Source organism: Tachypleus tridentatus, chromosome 1, assembly GCF_004210375.1.
Source record: "Tachypleus tridentatus isolate NWPU-2018 chromosome 1, ASM421037v1, whole genome shotgun sequence".
In the NCBI taxonomy this organism is placed as follows: Eukaryota; Metazoa; Arthropoda; class Merostomata; order Xiphosura; family Limulidae; genus Tachypleus; species Tachypleus tridentatus.
Window position 1 is genome coordinate 2,276,769 of NC_134825.1, and position 23,718 is coordinate 2,300,486.

Below are 23,718 nucleotides of genomic sequence, written 5' to 3' on the forward strand. Positions count from 1 at the left end.
AACTTGAAAGTATTTTAACTTGTAGGACAGATTTAGAAATGTTTTTTCAACCACATTATTACATTAACTGTATCAACTAACATAAAAACAAACATTTACATTTTTGTGGATGATTAATCAATTACCTCAAAACAAAAGCAAGCTGAAAAGGTACAAAAAAACACTATGATTTAATCGCTCTTCTGACTAGAAGCACTTTCAAAAGGATGAATGACTAGGCTCCATTGGTCCTCTTATTTTCAATTTACTCCTTGAACTTACTAGAAGTACTCGTGTCAACAATTTCAATGTTTCCAGAACTACATTATTAAATGTTTGATCTTAATGTTATGTGCTCTATATGTAACATTAAATCACAACAGTCAAATGTTTCAGAGTATGTTTTGTTGCTTGTTTGGTTTTGAATGAGGTGAAAAATATTAGGTGGACAACAGCTAATCGACACCACCCACAGCCAATTCTTAGGCTACTCCCTGCTAACAACTAATGGAGTTGATCATCACATTCTAATATTGCACAATTTAAACAGTGAGCCTGTTTGAGGAGTGGATGTAAAACCATGACCCCCAGATTGCAAGTTAAGTGCTTTAATTCCGAGCTTATGCTGACACTACAATGTATAAACAATTCATTAACTTGTAGTTTATGTGCATTTAAAAGGGTTTCAATCTTCGTGAAATTAAAATTACATATATACCATTACTGATAAGTAAAAATTATTATATTTATTTAATGTATTATTTACTTAATTTAGTATATTTATTTATATGTATTATTTACTTAATTTATTATATTTATTTAATGTATTACTTAATTTATTATATTTATTTATATGTATTATTTACTTAATTTATTATATTTATTTAATGTATTATTTACTTAATTTATTATATTTATTTATATGTATTATTTACTTAATTTAGTATATTTATTTATATGTATTATTTACTTAATTTATTATATTTATTTAATGTATTATTTACTTAATTTAGTATATTTATTTATATGTATTATTTACTTAATTTAGTATATTTATTTATATGTATTATTTACTTAATTTATTATATTTATTTAATGTATTATTTACTTAATTTATTATATTTATTTATATATATTATCTTAATTAATACATTTGTGTGAAATAAATTGATGTTTTTCTTGTTTTTATCATGCTGCTTCTTAACAGCCTTAATTTTTCAGGCTATCACATATGGTGTCTTCCTTCATAGAGGCTCCTTCTGCCGTAGTGCTTTCAATATGCTAGACGTTCTGGTTGTTTCTGTATCTCTCATATCCTTTGCTTTTGAGTAAGTGTTCCATTAACCTGTATTTCATCTGCTTTCTTTTATCTTGCAAGAAAGAACTAATTTTATTTATTTTGCTCTGTGTTTTTTTCATGTTGTAATGCATAATGATGCCATGTCTCAGATGATATCATGTATATTTTGTTCTTTTAATTGTCATTGTTGGTAGTATTGTTGATTTATGCTGTTTTTTCAGCAATGAAGCAATTTCTGTGGTTAAAATCCTTCGTGTTCTAAGAGTACTGAGGCCATTAAGAGCTATTAACAGAGCCAAGGGGCTCAAGGTAAGTAATCTCTTTATTCAGATGATATGTACACCAGTCAATGCATTCAGGCAATGTAAACTGATGATTTTTACCCTAAGGTCGTTTGTAATGAAGTCTACATTTTAAACTCAAGATAGACAGAATTTCTTTAACACATTCTTGTCAATGTGCTAATATTAAATAGATAGACCATTTTTTTTCATCTAACAGGTTTTATAACCTATTAGAAGTATCATATTGAAGTTACCATACATCTCATCACATTGAAATTACCTAATATCCTATCATATTGAAGTTACCTTATGTCCTATCATATTGAAGTTACAATACATTCTATCTTATCGATTTTACAATACATCCTATAATATTGAACACTGTTTGAAATATAATCTGTCTATGGTAAAACCGAAGTGTTACACTGATGTGTCATCTCTGTTTGTTTAATGTCATCTGTGTATGGTAAAGCCCAATTATTACACTGTTTGATAATATTGTGTGCATAGTGTGATACCAAATTGATATAGCATTTGACCATTTCATCTGTGTAGTGTGTAATCTAAGTGTAATATTATATGGCATATCATTGGTGTAAAGTATAATCCAACTGTTACACTATTCAACAATGTCATCTGTGTAGAGTGTAATCTAACTGTTACACTATTCAACAATGCCATCTGTGTGGAGTATAATCTAACTGTTACACTATTTCACAATGTTATATATGGAGACTATAATTCAACTGTTACACAATTTGACTTTGTCATCTGTGTAGAGTATAGTCGAACTGTTACACTGTTGACAATATAATTTGTTTCCACTAATTCTCCATGTAGTGTGTTAAAAATTTTCAAACCATTCATGTTTTCTGACCATAAAATATTGTTTAACATCTTGTTTCTATATTATGACCCTGCTTGGAGATGTATAGTTTTCACAACTTGATAATGGTGTCATTTCTTTTTTAACACAAATAGTTGATCAGCTTCATATTAATTTTAGTAATTATCTTTTGGCTTAGCATGGTACAGTTATATAAATCCAGACTTTTTTTTACCAGGAACACCCAAGGAATTCCAGACTTCTTCATCTGAAGCAGAAAAGAGTACTGGAATTCCAAACTCATTCACAATATAATGCATGGAGTAACAGAACTGGTTTTTCTCTCATAATACAAATTTTGTTCCTGGATAGTACGTGTTATTTCTTAATTGCTTATGTTGTAAAAGTACAGAAAATGGCCATTATTCACTTCAAATTTTGCTTTTGTGACCTGAATAATGAAATTTAGAAATTGACCTATTTTCTATATAAAAATGGGCAAATTTGCACATTTTCATTTACATAATGTCTGAATAAAACAACATATGAATCAAGATTTACATATATTTATACTAAAGTTATACAAAAATGTTTAGAAGTGAGTAGTTTCTCGAGATTTGTGACTATAATGTAAAACACTTGCATGTATCAGCCCTGAAATATAGTCTCAGCATTCCACTTTGTTAGACCAGGATCCCTGATCAAGTCATTGAAGTATCTTTGGTTGGGGAAGTGTGGGTTTCTCTCACCAGCTGCACCTCTGAAACTGTAATCTGGATCTTCAACATCTACCTCCTCTTCTGATTTGCTGCTCTCTTCTGAGGATGACTACTTTCTCTCTGGCAGAGTGGGTACAGGGAGCTCTGGGCAGTGTGACACTGGGACAATGGATGATGGAAGGTCCAGATACATGATAGCAGGTGCATTCTTGCCAGCCTGACGTTTGGAAGAGTCCACCATGCAGAAATAACAATTGCTTGAGTGGTCAGTGGGTGCACACAAAGTTCTTGGAATAGCAAACTTCATGGCTCTATTTTCCTCTCTTTACCATCCTGCAAAAGAACAAAAAAAAACTATTATTATAAAGAATAAATTTATTTTATCCATAACTAATGTGTAAGAGGTTCATGCAAAATATTTTGTATGTGATACTTTTCTATGCTGTTGGAAATTTAAAAAATGTAAAAGATATTTTAATTTTAAAAGGTCTAAAATGTGTATAATATAAAATCTTACTATTCAAACAAGCAAAAATTGTCTGTCTTACCTTCTAAAGTTTTTTTGCAGTGCTCGCAGGTAAAATGAGGTGCCCAGGGTTTGTTTTGATCTCTGACAGGCATGCCAAAATATGCCTTGTAGGCTTCACATATTTTAGTAGATGCTGTCACAGAGTACTTTTTCGCTCTTGTCTTGATAAACTGACCACATACATAGCAGAATGCGTCTGTAGAATGCTTGCAGCTTCTTGATGCCATGTCTGATAAAATCAGATAGGTCTGGATGTTCACTTAGGGAGCTAGAACAAAACTGAAGTGGTGAGCTGCTGTATATATACTATGAAAAGTTCTAGAAAATTCTGAAAGATTCTTGAAAATTCTCATAAGTTTTACAACATTCTAGAAAGTTCTTAAATTCTTGTAAGTTCGAGAAAATTCTCTATCAGCTACTCAGCACTGAATCTACTTGGTTGAAAAATGGGTAAGATTGAAAATTTCATTATCCAGGTCACAACAGCAAAGTTTGAAGAGAAAAATAGGTCTTTTCCCTTTACTTTAGTATAAGCAATTGGGAAATAACACTTTCTGCCCAGGAACAAGAAAAGGTAAAAATTTTGTTACATAGTGTGATGGTTTCACCATTCTTTGAGTTCAAGTTAACATGAGAGTTGATGCATTGAATACAATGCTATGACAGTTGACTTATGGGTTTGAGTCCATCCACAAAATTGAGTAGCATCACGCTTCTCATGAACAATGGACCTGTTGGTCTGCAGACTTAAACTTTATGTAATGTTGTGTTTGACACAATATATTTCAAAATCAATAAATAGCAAATAGTAAACAATGTTTAGTTGTAATTACACAGATAACTTATTAGATATGGATATACTGTTATAAAGCTGTTAAGAGCATTTTTATACACTCATTTCTATATATATATATGGTTCCATGTATCCCTCTCTCTTGCTATCAGTCTATTTATATATATATGTACGTGTAACATGATTGTTTGCAGGTGTGTTGTGTCAAAATTATATATATGTATAATGCTGTTATACAAATATAATGTGATATTTTTTGTGTTTCTTCTGGTCTCCTGAAAACAGTGGAATTTTTTTCACAAAACTGTATCACTTTTTTAATCGTTTATTTTAGTTTTATTTAAACCAGTTTTTAATTTATTTATTTCTCCAGCATGTAGTGCAGTGTGTGATAGTAGCAGTGAAAACTATTGGTAACATCATGTTGGTGACGTTTCTTCTTAACTTCATGTTTGCTGTTATTGGAGTACAACTTTTTAAGGTATGTAGTTTCCTTTTCTCTAACGCAGAACTATACATCTCAAAGTGTTTATTCTAAATTCATGAGAAATTCCTGTATTTTTCTGGTTGTGATGAAATAACATTGAAATTTTTATTTTTAGGGCAAATTTTTTTCATGTAGCGATCCATCAAAAATGACAAAGCAGGAATGCACGTAAGTTTTTACATTTACTTTATATAATTATTTTTAGCATTGTTTTCATGAATTGACAATATTAACCCATTATTGTGATGTGGTTCTACCTTTAGATCAGATGGAAAACAGAACATGTTTGTTAGGCAAAAATGTTTCATTGGTTAAGATATTTAGAAAACAGGACTTATTTGTTAGGGTATAGTGTTTGATTGATTTAAATATTTAGAAAACAATATTTGTTTGTTGGGGTATAGTGTATGGTTGGTTCATATATTTAGAAATAGAACTTGTTTGTCAAGGATGTAGCCTTTGGTTTTTAATATTTAGAAAACCATACTTGTTTGTTCTCGTACAATGTTTGGTTGGTTGAAATATTTGGAGAAAATAATTTTTGTTAGGGTTTAGTGTTTGACTGGTATAGATATTTAGAAAACATAAGTTATTTGTTAAAAGTACAGAGTTTGGTGGGTTCAGATATATAGAAGACAAGACTTGTTTTACGAGGGTATTGTGTTTGGTTGGTTCAGATATTTAGAAAATAGGACTTGTTTGTAAGGCTATAGTGTTTCGTTGGTAGAGATATTTAGAAAATAGTACTTGTTTGACAAGGGTATAGTGTTGTTTTATTTTTGATAGGGAAGCTATTACAATGTTATAATGGTAGGCTCATTTATGTTTAATAAGGAAGATAATACAAATCTGGAGTGGTAGGTTGGATTAGGTTTAATAATCATGATATTACAAAACTAAGTATTAGATCGGTTAATATTTGATGGGGAATAGATAACAAAGGTGTAATTATAGGTTTAATAAGGAAGAGATGTCAAAGGTGTGAAGCAGACCCGAAACTTCAAATAATGGAATAAATAAAACTGCATGAAGGTTTAATTAGCAGATAAATACAAACTATTTGTAAATACATATATAGTATGTAAATACTATATTTGTATGTATAAATACAATATATAGTAGTTTGTTCAGTCGCAGAGAAGGGAATGATGTGATAGTCAATGTACATCCTCCATTGTGAAACATACAAGGGGATCAATACAACTGTGTTCTGCACCAGAGTTAATAGTATTAGTTGTTTACACATAATTGATGGCAGCCTAAGTGCTAGTAGGTACAAGTAGATTCTTATCCATCATATCATCAATTGAAGAACAAGACCTGTTGGCTGGAGATTCATCATCTAGGATTATAGTGTAGAAGATGTATTGACACAATCCATGAACATAAATACGATGTTTAGATCCAAAGCTTGACTTCTAAAGAATTCCAATAAGAATATTATAAAGAAGGAAACTGAGGAGAATAAAAGGAAGAAAGACAAAACTGATGAATATGTAACAATGTTTATGGTGCTGTTTAAAAACAAGGTATACATCTCTCAAAACGTGCAGCTCATTGTGTACTGCTCTTTTTAAAAATAAGTTATACTTTTCTGTTGAAAAACATGGTATACACCTTACTTAAAAGTAATTGATAATATGTTACTTAAGAAAATAAGGTTAATTATTCTGTTTATAAACAGTCTAAGTTATCACGTTCAATTAATGAGGTGGGCTATCCTATTTGAAAATCAAGATGTAATGATTTTTTAAAATAAAACATCTTGAACATGTAATGGACAAAACCAAACAGATACTACAACCACAGTCAAAAAAAATTATTAAACTGTTTCATAGAAGCTAATAGCAGGGTTTTTATTATCAAGAGATTATATTTCATGTGACTACCTGTAAATTTACAAAACCTTTCACAATGCTAATATCTGTACATTGCGAATAGAGGAAGTTGGTGTCAGTTTCATAATATATCAACATGTTCTAGCTTGGTGGGTTATGCTTTAATGTGACTAAACATTTATAATTAAACTAAATAATAGAAGAAATGATAAATGAATATTTATTAAAATCATAAAATAGAAGTAAAACTTGCTATCTCATAAAATGCTCTTTTTTTTTCTCAAAACATTGGCTTGGAATCAGTTTATTAACATCTTCAGAGATCATATAGTCGTGATTTATTCTAACAATTCAAAATTAGCGGCTCATGCCACTCATCCTTGTGCTTTTTGACATTGGATCTTCTTTTTATAGGCCCATGATCATCGCATTTGTTTGATGGCATGTCACGTATCAAGTGTTTTCACCTGATTGTTTTTTCCTGACTTAACTGGGTTTATCCAATGGAGTTATCCCTTCATCCCCTTGTGTTTTGGTGGCTTTCAAACTGATAGGGTATAACTTCTATCAGTGCACCAGTTACCTTTGTTTTGGTCCCTGATTCTACATTCTTGGGCTTTTGTTATAGAAGCCTTCAGCCAGGATTGGTCAAACAAATTCCTGTATGTTTTGTCCTTCTATCCGGTTACTTCATTGAGTAGTCTCCCTCATCCATTGTACCCAATACAAAGTCCTTCTGATTGCTCCTTACTGGCCCACTCTTCCTTTATTTCTCAACCTCTTCGTCATCTTCATTTACTGGTTCTACATCCTGCACTTTATGTTCTCCATCTTAACTCCTGGCTTTTTATCTGATCCCAGACAAGAAGATTCAGTTTCTCAAGATGACTGGTATTTGATTTATCACATTCCATTTGTCCATTATCTGTACTGTATTTCACACCTGGCTCTGGCTCAAGGTATCACAACTTTATGTCCTACATCTGCTGGTATCTCTTGAGTTCTTACCTAGAGATGGAATCTTCAGCCTCCATGATATCAGATTATCAAGCAGCCCTATTCAGTATTTTCCACTTTTTTCTAGTTACTACAGGTTCTTTTTCCCTTCTTCTTGTTATTATGATCTGTTCTTTCTGACCAGTACTTCTGGATTAGGACATTAATGTGGTACCCCATTTCTTAATTTACCACCATTTGAGCACATTGCCTCATGCTCCTTGTTTCACCTAAACCTTAGGGTGTATTTCCTTCTCCTCTTGACCTAGGAATGGTGTCCATTGTATCTGTTCACTATTGAGATCACTTTCATACTGTGCTACCAAACCTATCTCTTTTAACCAGATTGTACCTTCCATCCTGAGATTTTGACAGCTCACAAGGGAGACTCCTCCTTTTCCTTCATCTCTCATCTCTACCCTCTTCCTAATATTTCATTGTGTGTGTCTATTGTTATATTGCTTACATGAATTTTCCTCTCTCTTTTTTCCTGTAATAGTAAGTGGCTCACATATTCAACCCTTAACCTCTTTGAAAAGCCTTGGGGAAATATTACCTGGTCCAAGAATTTGACATTCCTTAAACTTTCAAACTTTTCAAATCTAAGAATCATTTTGTTTTCATCTATCAACTGTTCAAGGTGAAGAATTTTTCTTAAATTGTCATTATTAAGAACCAGTTAAAAACTAGAATTTAACACCTCAGTCATCCCATAATCATCAGATGATAGCTTCCTGTACCATAAATAACAGACTACTTTTACCCTAAAATTTTGCTTACCATTAATGTACGTATAGAAATTGTTGTTATTATATTTTGTATTTTTGGTCAACGTTTTCTTTTCTTTATAGAGTTTTTTATTTTGTCATTTCATGTTTGACCAACATTCCCCATCTTCCAAATTTCCCATTATTAAGGTTATTTAAAATTCGTATATTTATAATGCTATTCTTTAATGTTATCCTTTATATACTTTGTAGACCAACATATTTTATTTACTTGAAGCTGCACTTTTTTCTCTATAAGGAACATGCCTATCTTGAATATTTAAATAATATTTAAAAATAATTTTCACATTTAATCAGTATTTCTAGCTAATTCAGTTTTTCAATTCACAGCAGAAAAAAAATTGCATTTTGAACATTGATTTTTAAACATGTTTGTTTTTACGATGACAGTAGTTTTTTTTGACATGTTGGTTCTATTTAAAAGAGAATCCACAATCTACATGAAAAGGTTTATTTCTTGCTTCAAGACAAAGAGGCTGTGTTGCTTTTTTTAAAATACAGGGTGTAATACTCTCATTAAAAAAGACAGTATTTATATTACTCCATTAAAACATTGTTATTAATTTTATTGAGAAACAACAAATAAACCTGCTCTGATTTTTTAATAAAACAGAAAATGCTACTGCCCTGTTTTTAAAACAGTATATATTGTTTTTTCCAAAAATCAATAGGTACTACTATATTTAATAAGAAGGTATACTGCCATTTTTAAAAATTGGAACATGCTGATTTGTTGTAAAAAAACAAGATATACTGTACTGTTTAAAAAAACACAGTGTATTGTGCTGTTTAAGTACCAAGTTGTATTTTCATACTTAAAAACAGGATGTACTGTTTAATTAAAATGTATTGTACTATTTAAAAAACAAAGTGTACTGTACTGTTTAAAAAACAAGGTATACTGTACAGCTTAAAATATTGGGTGTACTTTTTCTGTTTAAAATACAAGATGTACTATACTGTCTATAAAAACAAGGTGTACTAGTGAGTTTAGAAACAAAATATATTGAACTGTGCAAAAATAGCCATATGTACTGTACTGTTTACAAATCAAGATGTATTATACAGATTAAAAACAAGGTGTATGGTGTAAATAATAAAATGTATTGTACTATTTAAAAAACAAAATGTATTATACTATTTACACAAGAAGCTGTACCACTTAGTTATTTCTTCTTCTGGTATAATATATCAAAGTAATCATTATGATCAGTCCATTAAATAATATCACTATAAAGTTTCATGGTTCATTTGTAATTCTGCATTACCATGGAAACTGAAACAAAACTATAAAAGTATTCAGTTAGTTAAAGAATTATTTTTCACTTTCAGAGGAGAATTCATCATATTTCAAGGTGGGGATGTTAGGGACCCTGTAGTGGAAGAGAGACAGTGGACGAAATACAAATTTCACTTTGATGATGTATCCCAAGGCATGCTTACTCTTTGTACAGTGTCTACATTTGAAGGCTGGCCATTGTAAGTTAAGAGCTGATTCTATTGTTTAATAATATTTGTAGAGATACAATACCTTAAAGTTAAAACTATATATTATATTATAGGTATTATATTATACCTATAATAAATATAATCAAACATCTAAGCATGCCCTCTACATTCCTACACTCAGTTACACAACCCCCTTCAAACATGTGATCAGTTACCTCTTTCTTTCTTTGTGAACCTGACGATGACCAAAGAAGGTTGAAACGTTTTCTGCTCCTCTACATAAAAAAAATTTTCTCAACTCGAACCAGCCATTTTTACATATATATTTTTCTCTATAAGTGGGTTTTCTCATCATCACTGTTTGGTTATTTGAACTACATATCAATGGTTGTCATTAATTTGCTAATCAAAACATATTTAGCTAAAATGGTATTTGTTAATTATTTGAACTACAGATCAGTAATTGTTCCCATTTTACTAATCAAAATGATTTTAACAAGAATAATATTTTTTACTTATTTAGAGAAGAGTCTTTTATTTTTTATATTACATAGCTAGCTTTAATGAGGAGTTCTATGTCTGTAACTCCAAGTGTAATTATGATAAAACTGCTGAGTGAGATGATTGTACAAGATAATGAACTGTGTTAGTTGATAGTTTCAAAAGATGTATAGTCTTTATTGTAAATGTGACCTTGTAATCACTGTGATCTGTGAGAGGATTAGATGGGATTAATTGTAAAAACAAAAGTTTTCGAATTTAGGCTTAGTTTAGCTTCATTCTGATGGTAGATAATAAAGTTTTTAAATAATTTGAATAAAGAATGTACCTGTAACATAATTATTTTAAGTACTTGGAATAAAGAACTCACCTATGACATAATAATGTTTTCAAGTATTTGGAATAAAGAACTTACCTATGACATAATGTTTTTAAGTAGTTGGGTATAAATTATATATGAGTGTTTGTTGAGTAGTTGCCTAATAGGTTATTATTATTACTATTAGGTTACTCCATATACATTAATAACTTTACTATTATTACTGCTGAACTTATAATTTCAAGCTATATTTTCCAACCAAATACATCTGTAATCATTATAAAAATAAAACTTTCAAAATACTAATTAAATATTAATTATTATGCTGAATTCTATACTAAATATATTGTATTATTCAACAAGTGTTAATTCTGTTTGTTTTTAGTTACTAGAATGAGCTGTAATTACATTTAAGAAACATTATTAAGAGTAGTAAAACAGAAATGTCATTTTATGACACAGTGAATCACAATACCTTTTGTAAACATTTCAACCAACTTGCTTATTCTTACTATATTGGAATTAGCTAGTAAGGAAATGTTTGGGCTAAGTAATAAAACATCTCTCTTTATGACAAGTTATGAGAAGGTGTAATTATTTTATCAAGTTTTCATTTTGTGTTGTCTTTTTCATTATGATGGTAACTCTGTTACAGATATAAGTTGACTGAAATTACCAACAAAGAGTTTAGCTTCCAAAAATTTCATTTTTCATTTTTGTTCTTAATTCAGAAAAGCTGTATATCAGTATAGAGTTCTTCAACATTATATGTCTATGTGTTAATATACAGTGATTCTACATAACATATCTGTAAGTTGATATGTAGACATATAAGGTATCAGGTCATCCCATAAGTAATGTCTGAAAATTTAATACAGAAAGTACATAATCATTTCTGTCTTTGTAGAAGGCTTAATGACTAACAAATATGCAGTAGGACATGTATAAAAATGTTCAAACAAGTAAAAGAAACTAACCCAACTCTACATTTTCAGATCATTAATCAAATAAATCCTCATGAAGATGAACCCCTCAGTGTGGATTCCTGTACTTGGTGAGGGGACCTCCCAGGGAAGGTTCTGTTCTGTCTGGTTACCTTCTCTGGGATCTAAACATCCACCCTCGTGTTTGCTGTGCATGGCGACCCGTGAAGGGGAGGAGAGGATCCTGGTGGTTCAGGGGTCCAACCCTAACACACCACTTTGGCCTTGAATTCCTGTAGACGGGCGGCCTTTGGTGGCCCCCTTGGGTCAATCAGCTGGTCCACTTGGGCTAGAGTCAACCAAGTACCAGTGTTGGAAGTTCTCAACGGGTGTTGTGGACATAGTGCCTAATGCTGGTGTTTGGGTATAGTGCTCACGAAACCCTGGCGTTGCTGCATTGTCCTTGCATGACATTATAGTGCATCCCCTCTTAGGGTTCCATGGTGGGTGGGGTCAGTGGGTACCGAAATTTTTCTTTTTTCCTATGGATTCTCCTTCAAAAAATTTAAATAAAATAGTGAAAAAACAGTCAATAGGTAAACGACCATGTCTTGAAGACTCTGAGCAGCAATCTTCAACATCTGTAACACACGTACCTCATTTTCTTATATTACATTTTCTTTCAGAAAAACCTTCAGGGCAATTGCCCCCCTTTTTTATTCAGAAGGGACTAGAGGGTCTTGCTGGCTCTCCAAAGTCAGTAAAGAAGCTTCGATCTGGAGACATATTAGTTGAAACATCCACAACCCACCACAGTGAACTCCTCTTGAATTCAACAGCAATTGGGGATATACCTATTGAGGTTACCCCTCATGCTACCTTGAATTCATCACAAGGAATTATTGTTGAGAGGGATTTGAAGAATGTCCCCAAGTCAGAGATTCTTGCTGGTCTCTCCACTCAAGGAGTTTCTGCAGTGAGACGCATTTCCACTCGCAAAGATGGAGTTACACTGCCAACAAATACCCTCATTTTGACATTTACATCATCACGTGCACCTGCCACCATCAAGGCAGGTTATCAAATTTGCAGGGTACAGCCATACATTTCAAACCCTCTCCGATGTTTCCAATGTCAGAGGTTCGGCCACTCAAAGATATCATGTCGTGGTTCCCTGACATGTGCTCGTTCGGGGGCAAGGACCACGATGCCTATGAATGTGACATGGACCCACATTGCGTCAACTGCAATGGTTCTCACCCTTTCTACTTTCGTTCTTGCCCAAAATGGTTGGAGGAAAAAGAGGTGCAGCGTTTGAAAATGACTAATAACATTAGTTATCCTGAGGCTCGGAAATTGCTGCCCGCCACTCCATCTCGGACATATGCTGCTGATAGACCTCCTCCGACTAAGGACAGTAAGGAAAAACGACGTGGTCGTAAACAGAAGGGTTCTCCAGCCAATTCGCCTACCCATCATTAAAAATGGCCACCTTGATACAATGGAACTGTCGAGGTTTACGTTCTAATCTGGATGATGTCAAAACACTGATTGCTTCCTACCATCCTGTATGTCTTTCCTTACAAAAAACATTTCTAAAACCTGCTGATACAGTCACCATTCGCCAGTTTTCTCTGTACAGAAATGACAGGCTGTGTGATGGACGAGTACATGGAGGGGTGGCACTATTGGTTAATCAGCATGTGCCCACCCTGTCTTTGTCACTCAACACACCCTTGGAGGCTGTAGCCATCCGTGTTTCCTTGGGTCATACCATCACTGTTTGTTCTCTCTACCTGTTCCCTGGAGAGACATATGATCAATCAGACCTTGATGCTCTCGTTGAACAGTTGCTGTCTCCCTTTCTACTCCTGGGGGACTTTAATAGACATCATCCCCTCTGGGGAAGTGCTGTTATTGATGGGAGGGGTTGCTCTGTAGAGCATATGCTCTCTGATCACAATCTTTCTCTTTTCAATACTGGTTCTTCCACTTATTTTCATGCACCTAGTCAGTCCTTTACTGCTATTGATCTCTCAGTTTGCTCCCCTTCATTATTCCCCCATTTTTCATGGAGTGTTGACAATTATCCACTAGGCAGTGATCATTTTCCTATAATTTTGAGAGAGACTGGCCGTGGTCGTTGCCACCCTACCCGCGTGCCCCGGTGGAAGTGGATCAGGCACACTGGTTCACTTTCACTGCTCTCTCAGAACTTGATCCTGCCATCGTGAATCAGCCATCAATAAACGACTGTGTGGCAGCGGTAACTGACTGTATTATACAAGCAGCTGCTCAGTGTATTCCTAAAACCTCAACACGTTTTCCACGATATCCTCGTCCGTGGTGGAATCCTGCTTGCCACTTAGCACGGAAGGCACAAAAACGGGCCTGGGATACTTTTCGTAGATATCCCACACTTTTGAACCACGTCGCTTTCCAATGGGCCCTTGCACATGCTAGGTGGGTAAGACGTCAAAGCCAGAAGGAATCTTGGATTAAGTTCACAACTAGCATATCTTCTACCACCAGTTCCAAGGTTATATGGGACAGGATTCGAAAGATCAGTGGGCACTACAATTCTGTCCCCCTCTCGATCTTACTCTCTGATGGTCAGGAGGTGGCTGATGTCCGGAACATCGCTGATACTCCAGGTGAAAGATTTTGCCGGGTATCTAGCACTTTTGCTTGTTCCTCCACCTTCTTGGCCATCAAGAGTCGGGCAGAGCATTCACCTCTTTCCTTTCGAACTGACTGTCTCTTTGACTATAATTGTCCCTTTACACTGGTAGAACTGAAAATGGTCCTTCATTGGTCTGGCAGTACATCTGTTGGATCTGATGATGTACACTATGACATGCTGCACCATCTATCTCCTGCTTCTCTTGATGTCCTTCTAATTGTTTTTAACCGGATCTGGCAGGAGAATGTTTTTCCTGATGCCTGGAGCCAGGCTATTATTTTACCTTTCTCTAAGCCAGGGAAAGATCCCAAGATTCCTTCAAACTACCATCCAATTGCTTTGACGAGCTGTCTCTGTAAGACCTTAGAAAGGATGGTTAATGCTCGTCTTGTTTGGTTCCTCGAATCACACAACCTCCTCTCGCCCACCCATTATGGGTTCTGACGACAGCACTCCACCACAGACCACCTAATTCGACTTGTAACATCAATCAGAGAAGCCTTTCTCAAACGCCAACATCTTGTATCAATATTCTTTGACATTGAGAAGGCTTATGACACAACATGGAGGTATGACATTTCACGATACCTCCATATATATATGAGGTACGTGGCCATTTGCCCATTTTTATTAAACAATATTTAATGGGCAGGAGATTCCAAGTTCGTGTGGGTTCGACACTTTTCCGTTCTTTTCTACAAGAACTTGGAGTCCCTTATTGCTGTGTTTTGAGTGTCACACTTTTCAGTATAAAGATTAGTGCCCTCACCGAACATCTCCCTTTCACTGTTGCAAATGGGCTCTATGTCGACGACTTTTACATATCATGTCAGTTGTCAAACATGAGGTATATAGAGCAGCTGCTACAGACTGCCCTCAATCGTGTACTGAAGTGGACTATGGCGAACGGCTTTAATTTGTCTCTCTCTAAAACCATTTGCATGCACTTTTGCCACCAACGGGGTATTCACCCTGATCCTGAACTTCATATCGGTGAAGTTTCGCTGCCAGTGGTCCCTGAGACCAAGTTCTTGGGGCTTATCTTTGACCGTAAGCTGACCTTTATACCACACTTAAAGCAGCTACGGGTCAAATGCACAAGAGCACTGAACATCTTCCATGTTCTCTCTACTACCAGTTTGGGAGCAGATCAATGTTCTATGTTAAAGATATATGATGCTCTTATTTGTTCAAAACTCGACTATGGATCAATGGTCTATGGCTCTGCCAGACCCTCGGCCTTAAAGATGCTAGACCCCATTCATCACCAAGGACTTTGACTCTGCACTGGGGATTTCTGCACCTCTCCAGTTCAAAGCTTATACGTTGAATCTCATGAACCTTCTCTGCACCTTTACCGTTTGCAACTATCTTTAATATATTCTTTGAAACTTTGTTCCTTACCAAAGCATCCCACCTGGGGATGTGTTTTCCTTCCTCAGTGGGCTGTACTTTTTCAGAACAGAATATCTGCCATTGCTCCGTTTAGCTTACGAATCCAGGTGTAATTGGATGACTTGGGTCTGTCCTTGGATAACATTGCAGATTCCACAGGTCAGCCCATCCCACCATGGCTTATTACAGCCCCCAAATGTGACCTTTCTTTCAGTCATCTGAAAAAAGCAGATACTCCAGATTGGAAGTACCATCATTTATTTAATGAACATCTGTCAAACAATCATTCCATTCCCATTTATACAGATGGTTCCAAATCAGGTAATTCAGTGGACTCTGCTATGGTTTGCTTCATTTCGGTGGTTGCGCACAGAATCCCCTCTACAGCTTCTGTGTTCACTGCTGAACTATATGCCATATCTCTTGCCCTGGATCATATTGAAGCTGAGCAGTACTCCAACTGCACTATTTATACTGGCCATGGAATCGCTACACGTTGGCTCACACCCTGTTCTCTCTGATATTCAAAATCAACTGGCCCATTTCTCATTAACTGCTACTTCTATCCAGTTTTTCTGGATACCAGGCCATGTTGGTATTTGCAGAAACGAGCTTGCAGACACAGCAGCTAAATCTATCTGCTCCGGCACTACCACCACTCTGCCTATTCCGTACATGGACTATGGTCCTGTATTCAAAGCTCAGCTCTGTGCCAGCTGGCAGTCCACTTGGAGTGAGCAATGCGACAACAAGCTTTTTCAAATAAAACCCTGTATTGGGCTTTCGCCGTCTAGCTTCCGTAAGGTTTGGAAGGAGGAAGTTGTTCTAACTAGACTACGCATTGGTCACAGTTTTTTAACTCATCATTTTCTTTTATCTGAAACGGATGCACCAGTGTGTAGTTTGTGTAACACTCAAATCACTTTAAGCCACATTTTACTTTCTTGCCATCATTACGACTCTCAACGATGGCAATATTTTAAACATGTTCTGTCTCAAGGTTTGTCTGTAACATTGGACAGTGTTATTGGTGATGGTGACACTGTCCACCTTGATAAAGTTTTTAGTTTTTTAATGGCCATTAATCTTTTTAATCTCATTTAAGTGTTGGATATTGATTCATTATACCTTTTTAATTGTGGTTCCCTTTTCAGAGTCTCAATCTCTCTAGTTCAATTTGACATTGTAAAATGGCCAGAACATTAACTAACTCGACACCAGGACTGGAAAGGCCAACTTCAGGTGACTAACGCTGCTGTTTGAACTACCCTTTAGTCGTCCTGGCGAGTTGTTATTCCAGTTTTGCTGCATATCTTTTAAACTTTTATTACTTTACCCTTTGGTACTGGCCATAATGACACATAACCCGGAACCAGGACTGGAAAGACCAACTTCAGGTGACTGACGGTGGTTCTGGTACTTGCCTGTTAGTCTTCCTGGCGGGTTATGATCATTACCATTCTGCTACAGAAGTTCTTTACAACTTTATAGACTGGATGTCAACATCAGTTTTATGCAATTTTCTGTTTTTAATTGCTGTTTTGTTTTTACCTTCGTTTACTTTTACAAATTTTACTACATTTACTTTACTTTTACTTTTTTACTGGACATTTGGCTACTCGTTATTACGATTTTGCTATATGTCATTTAAAACTTCTATTATTTTACCTTTTGATAATGGCTGCTATGACACATAACCCGGAACCAGGACTGGAAAGGCCAAATGCAGGTGACTGACTGTGGTTCTTGTACTTACTTCTTTGTCTTCCTGGTGGGTTATGATACATACAATTATGCTACAGAAAGTCCTTTACAACTTCTCTTACTCTGCTTTCTCTCTTAACATTGTAGACTAGGTGTCAACATTGGTTTTCTGCTTTTTCTGTTTTTCAATGATGTTTTGTTTTACCTTCATTTCTTTTTCTGTATTTTACTACATTTAATTTATTTTTACCTTTTTACCGGATGTTTGGCGCAGATAGCCTAGCTGCTTTGTGCCATAAAACACTAAATCAATCATTCAATCAATGGAGATGGATGTGTCTGGGGAGCACTTTAGGTATATAATGCTTTACGAATTTAAAAAAGGCAATAGTGCAGCAGAAACTACTCGAAACATTCAAGGTGTTTATGGTGCAGTCTCTCTCAATGAAAGAAAATGTCGTAGGTGGTTTCAGAAGTTCAGATCAGGTGACTACAGCTTAAGTGATGCGCCACATTCAGGTCATCCTGTTGAGTTTAATGATGACTTGCTGCTGGTTACACTTGATGAAGATTGTGCTGTAACAGTTGAAGAACCAGCACAGAAGCTTAATTCAACCCATTCAACAGTTCACTGTGATCTGCAACAGCTTGGAAAGGTGTCAAAATTGGAAAATGGGTGATTAGACAGAAGCCAACCTTAGAGAAAGAGTGGACATTTGTACTTCTCTGCACTTTCATGAATTAACTCACCTTTTTTGGACAGGCTAGTGACTGAAGATGAAAAATGGATACATTATAAAAATAAGTGCTGCAGATAATAGCTCAGTGCAGGTAAACTGGCTAAAACACAATTCAAAATGGACCACCACCCTGGGAAGGCCCTGTTAAACATTTGGTGGGATATTGTTGGTGTGATCCACTTTGAGTTGCTGTCACTCAATGTAATGATTACATCAGACTTCTATTGTGAACAGTTAGAGTGCTTGAATGTTGCACTGAAGGAAAAGACCCCTGCTTTGATCAATTGTAAAGGTGTTGTGTTACATCAGAATAATGCACGGCTCCATATAGCAAGAATTACATCTGTGAAGATTGAAGAACTAGACTGGGAAAAACTTCCACATCTTCCTTATTCTGCAGACCTTGCCCATCTGATTATCATCTGTATTGAAGTTTGCAGAACTATCTTGATGGAAAAGAACTTGGAACACATGAAGATGTCAAAACTACCTTCTCTACATTATTTTCCTACAAACTCGAAGAATTTTATATAAATGTGACATTCAGAAGCTTGTGAATCGTTGATAGGAAGTAATTAATAATAATGAAACATACATTATTGATTAAATAACGTTAAAAACGTTTGAAATCCTTTCTCTTTTTCTGAATCGAAAATCGAACATTACTTAAAGGATGACCTGATAGAAGGACTGCATATTGATATGTAGACATATAATGTAGGCCTGTATATTTATATCTAGACATATAATGTAGAAGGACTGCATATTGATATGTAGACATATAATGTAGGACTGTATATTGATATCTAGACACATAATGTAGAAGGACGTTTTCTTGATATCTAGACATATAATGTATAAGGACTGTATTTTGATATGAAGACATATAATGTAGGACTGTATATTGATATCTAGACATATAATGTAGAAGGACTGTATATTGATATCTAGACATATAATGTAGAAGGACTGTATTTTGATATGAAGACATATAATGTAGGACTGTATATTGATATCTAGACATATAATGTAGAAGGACTGTATATTGATATCTAGACATATAATGTAGAAGGACTGTATATTGATATCTAGACATATAATGTAGAAGGACTGCATATTGATATCTAGACATATAATGTAGTACTGTATATTGATATCTAGACATATAATGTAGAAGGACTGTATATTGATATCTAGACATATAATGCAGAAGGACTGCATATTGATATCTAGACATATAATGTAGAAGGACTGCATATTGATATCTAGACATATAATGTAGAAGGACTGTATATTGATATCTAGACATATAATGTAGAAGGACTGTATATTGATATCTAGACATATAATGTAGAAGGACTGTATTTTGATATGAAGACATATAATGTACTAGACATATAATGTAGAAGGACTGTATATTGATATCTAGACATATAATGTAGAAGGACTGTATATTGATATCTAGACATATAATGTAGAAGGACTGCATATTGATATCTAGACATATAATGTAGTACTGTATATTGATATCTAGACATATAATGTATATTGATATCTAGACATATAATGCAGAAGGACTGGATATCTAGACATATAATGTAGAAGGACTGCATATTGATATCTAGACATATAATGTAGAAGGACTGTATATTGATATCTAGACACATAATGTAGAAGGACTTTTTCTTGATATCTAGACATATAATGCAGAAGGACTGTATTTTGATGTATATTCTTTATATATAGTCCTTCTACATTATGTCTGTATATTCTTAGAATCCATCTACACCATATATCTGTATATCAATAGAGTCCTTCTACACTCTGTATTTGTCTATGATTATAGTCCTTTTACATCACATATTTGCATATCAAGAAAGAGAGAAAATAATCATTAGTTGTCTTTTAGAAATGTTTCCTGACCCTTGTATTTATTTTTTGTTCACAGGTTATTGTACGTGGCTATTGACTCAAATACAGAAGATGGAGGACCAATTCATGATTTTCGACCCATGGTAGCTGTTTTCTTTATTGTATATATAATCATTATAGCTTTCTTCATGGTGAACATCTTTGTGGGCTTTGTTATTGTGACATTTCAGAATGAAGGAGAACAGGAATATAAGAACTGTGAGTTGGATAAAAACCAGGTAATGCATTAAATAATGTCTCACTAGAGATTAGATGGTAGTTACTTTTCTTGGTTAACATAGGACTCTGCATTTTCTTCATTAGTGATCAACTGATCTTTTCTAAAACTCGACTTTTCTCTTTCTTTGCTAGTATTTGGCAAAGTGGTGAGGATGTTCCACTCGTAATATTAGGATTGCAGATTAAACTCCTCATCACAACAAATATCCACACTCTTTCAGCTGTGGGGGTATTATAAAGTGATGATAAATCCCACTATTCATTGTTTAATGAGTAGCCCAAGAGTTGTTGGTCACTGGTGCTGACTTGCTGCCTTTTCTCTAGTCTTGCAGTGCTAAATTATGAAAGCTAGTACAAATAGCCTTTGTGTAGCTTTCCATGAAAATTCAAAATAAACAATCATTAGTGTTCAGCTGTTGTTATTCACATTCTTTTATGCATTATAACACTGAACATCATAAAACATGATAATGGGGTGCTGGCACTATTGACAACTCAACAGCATTCAGGTGTTATCAATTACAAAAATGTCTTAACACAGTATAACACTAGGGATAACTTTCTAAGATATAAGAAGAATTGAAAATCTGAAATGTTGTATCACTGAGCTTGATGTTTAGTAACAACAAGTTGTGATCTATTCCACATGTTCTGTGTATAGCCTAAAGATACTTACTTACTTATTGGTAGAAACTGGTAGGAAATTAATTTATTTCTTGTTTACAGCGGAACTGTATAGAATTTGCTTTGAAAGCTAGACCAGTAAGGCGTTTTATACCCAAGCATCGTGTCCAATACAGAATTTGGTGGTTTGTCACTTCTCAGTACTTTGAATATGCCATCTTTATCTGCATTATGGTGAACACACTGTCCCTAGCCATGAAGGTAGGTGTTGTATGTTACAGTGAACACAATATCCCTAAATATGAATATAGGTGTTGGTACATCATGTTGAACATAATGCCCATAACTATGAATTTGGGTGTTGATGCATTACAGTGAACATACTGTCCCTAACTATGTACGTATATGTTGGTACATCATAGTGAATGTGCTGTTCCTAACTATGAATGTAGATGTTCATACATTATACTGAACATGCTGTCCTTAACTATGAATGTAAATGTTAGTACATTATACTGAACATGCTGTCCTTAACTATGAATGTAGATGTTGGTAAATTATAGTGAACACTCTGTCCTTAACTATGAATGTAGGTGTTAGTACATTACAGTGAACATACTCTCCCTTACTCTGGATGTAGATGTTGGTACATTATAATGAACATAGTGTCCCTAACTATATATCTAGGTGTTGGTACATTATAGTGTATGTGCTGTTTCTAACTATGAATCTGGGCATTGGGATATTATAGTGACTGTGCTGTCCCTGACTATAATGTAGGTTTTAGTATATTATTATCAACACCTATAGAATACACAGTAATTTATAGAAATGTATTTTATTGGGATTGTTTTCCAAGAAGGTACATATAACTTTTATATTTGTCTCCTATATGCAATTGCTGTCAGATCGTCTCTGTTTTCATGTCTTTAGATCTTTGATAACTAAATTTGTTTTTCTTCCACAGTATCACAACCAACCTCAAAACTATACTGTTGCCTTGGATGTCTTGAACCAGATTTTCACAGCAGTATTTGCCCTTGAGTTTCTTTTGAAGGTCATGGCATTTGGATTCAAGGTGAGTTACATAACTAAGATTTAGATTATTAAAATCCAACTATTGTATTCACAAGTATGAAATACCCAAAATTGACTTTGAGGGTTAAAGCCCCTAACCCCATAATTAACAGAGGTACTAATATACCAGAATTATATTTATATCTGTAATTATCTCTAGATTAGTCTGTACCTAAGAGAAACTGGTTAACTGTCTTACCAATAACGCTTAGCACATGTACTACAATTGCTACTGCTACGTTGTAAATGGGTGTTTGAACACAATGTCTAAAATGGCTTATCCAGAATTTCAAGGGGCATTAGGAACACACAGTTTGACGCCAGGTTTAAGCTCAGCAACCTCTAAAAGTACTACTGGACCTTCATCTTGCCTGTGTTATTTTTCAAACGAATTATAACCCCTTTGTTAGAGTGATATAGATAATGACAACTTTGAGTCCACCTTGTAAGTTTCGTTACTTTAACTCTAAAAATACAAAAGGAGTTTTAGAACAAATTCCCAAGCATGGAAGGTATATATGTGTAGTATGAAGTTCTTGAGCTCAGCTGCAGGGTTCAAAGCCTCCCTCTTATATTCACAGAAGACTCAATTTACCAGTGAAGTTCCTTCATTACCACAGTAAGGATTTGTACCAGAAAAAAGCTTTTTTAGATATATACCTGTGGTACTTGAGAATGTGTGCCATGAATGGTTTCACTAGCTTGCAGGTGTGGGTACAAACAGTTTAAAACATGATCTCCCATGTCCTTTTGGAGTCAGGGATACGAAATCTAATGCCCGATTCAAGATTGGGCTACCTCAAAATCTACTTCTATACACTTCATGTCTGACTGACCTTCTGAACATGTTTCATTCTACCTCAGTTTCTCCTTAGCGGAGAAGATTTACCATAAAAATGACATCTCAAGCCTATGAACCACATTTGGCTGTGCTATCTAGAGAACTTAATTTATATCTTGAAGAGGTCATGCTTCATTTCTTCTTCACTATAAATCTTGTAATTTTTGAGTATATAAAAGAAAATGGAAGAATCAAGTGTATTTTATTAATACAATTAAGATTTGGTGTTATAAATTTATACACAAACATAACATGTATACATACATAACTAAGATTTGGTGTTATACATTTATACACAAACATAACATGTATACATACATAACTAAGATTTGGTGTTATACATTTATACACAAACATAACATGTATACATACATAACTAAGATTTGATATTATAAATTTATACACAAACATAACATGTATACATACATAACTAAGATTTGATATTATAAATGTATACACAAACATAACATGTATAGATATATAACTAAAGTTTTTTATTATTAATTAATACAAAACCCTACACACACAAACGATACCTGTGAGCATGTCCTTTGATATTCTTGTTTTTAATAAAAAGTGCATATTAACAGTTTTCTTTTGTAGTTAGTAGATATATTTACCAGGATTGTAAGTTAAATAAATAAATAAGCATGTGTTGTTGTTTTTGGTTAACAAGATTCTAAACGAAATATGTAAGGTAAAAAAAAAAATTCTTACATAATTTCTTTAATATTCCATGATGTTATAATATAAACTATGATTAGAAGTTGCA

General features: G+C 34.2%; 2 protein-coding genes across 8 annotated transcripts in view; one reads left to right on the forward strand and one right to left on the reverse strand.

The window, feature by feature from the left end:
- LOC143229231 (prolyl 4-hydroxylase subunit alpha-2-like) overlaps nucleotides 1-23,718 on the reverse strand; it is a 514,682-nt gene that overhangs the window by 397,480 nt on the left and 93,484 nt on the right. The window lies entirely within an intron of this gene.
- LOC143228798 (muscle calcium channel subunit alpha-1-like) overlaps nucleotides 1-23,718 on the forward strand; it is a 222,387-nt gene that overhangs the window by 164,412 nt on the left and 34,257 nt on the right. For all 7 annotated transcript variants that reach the window (XR_013015602.1, XR_013015596.1, XM_076460506.1 and 4 more), the window contains 8 exons: nucleotides 1,201-1,307; nucleotides 1,501-1,588; nucleotides 4,804-4,911; nucleotides 5,033-5,085; nucleotides 9,872-10,018; nucleotides 20,202-20,403; nucleotides 21,131-21,289; nucleotides 21,996-22,106. Coding sequence is in view for 5 of the 7 variants with exons in the window: in XM_076460506.1 (XP_076316621.1) it covers nucleotides 1,201-1,307; nucleotides 1,501-1,588; nucleotides 4,804-4,911; nucleotides 5,033-5,085; nucleotides 9,872-10,018; nucleotides 20,202-20,403; nucleotides 21,131-21,289; nucleotides 21,996-22,106 (975 nt within the window). In the remaining 2 variants the exon portion in view is untranslated. The remainder of the gene's footprint in view (nucleotides 1-1,200; nucleotides 1,308-1,500; nucleotides 1,589-4,803; nucleotides 4,912-5,032; nucleotides 5,086-9,871; nucleotides 10,019-20,201; nucleotides 20,404-21,130; nucleotides 21,290-21,995; nucleotides 22,107-23,718) is intronic.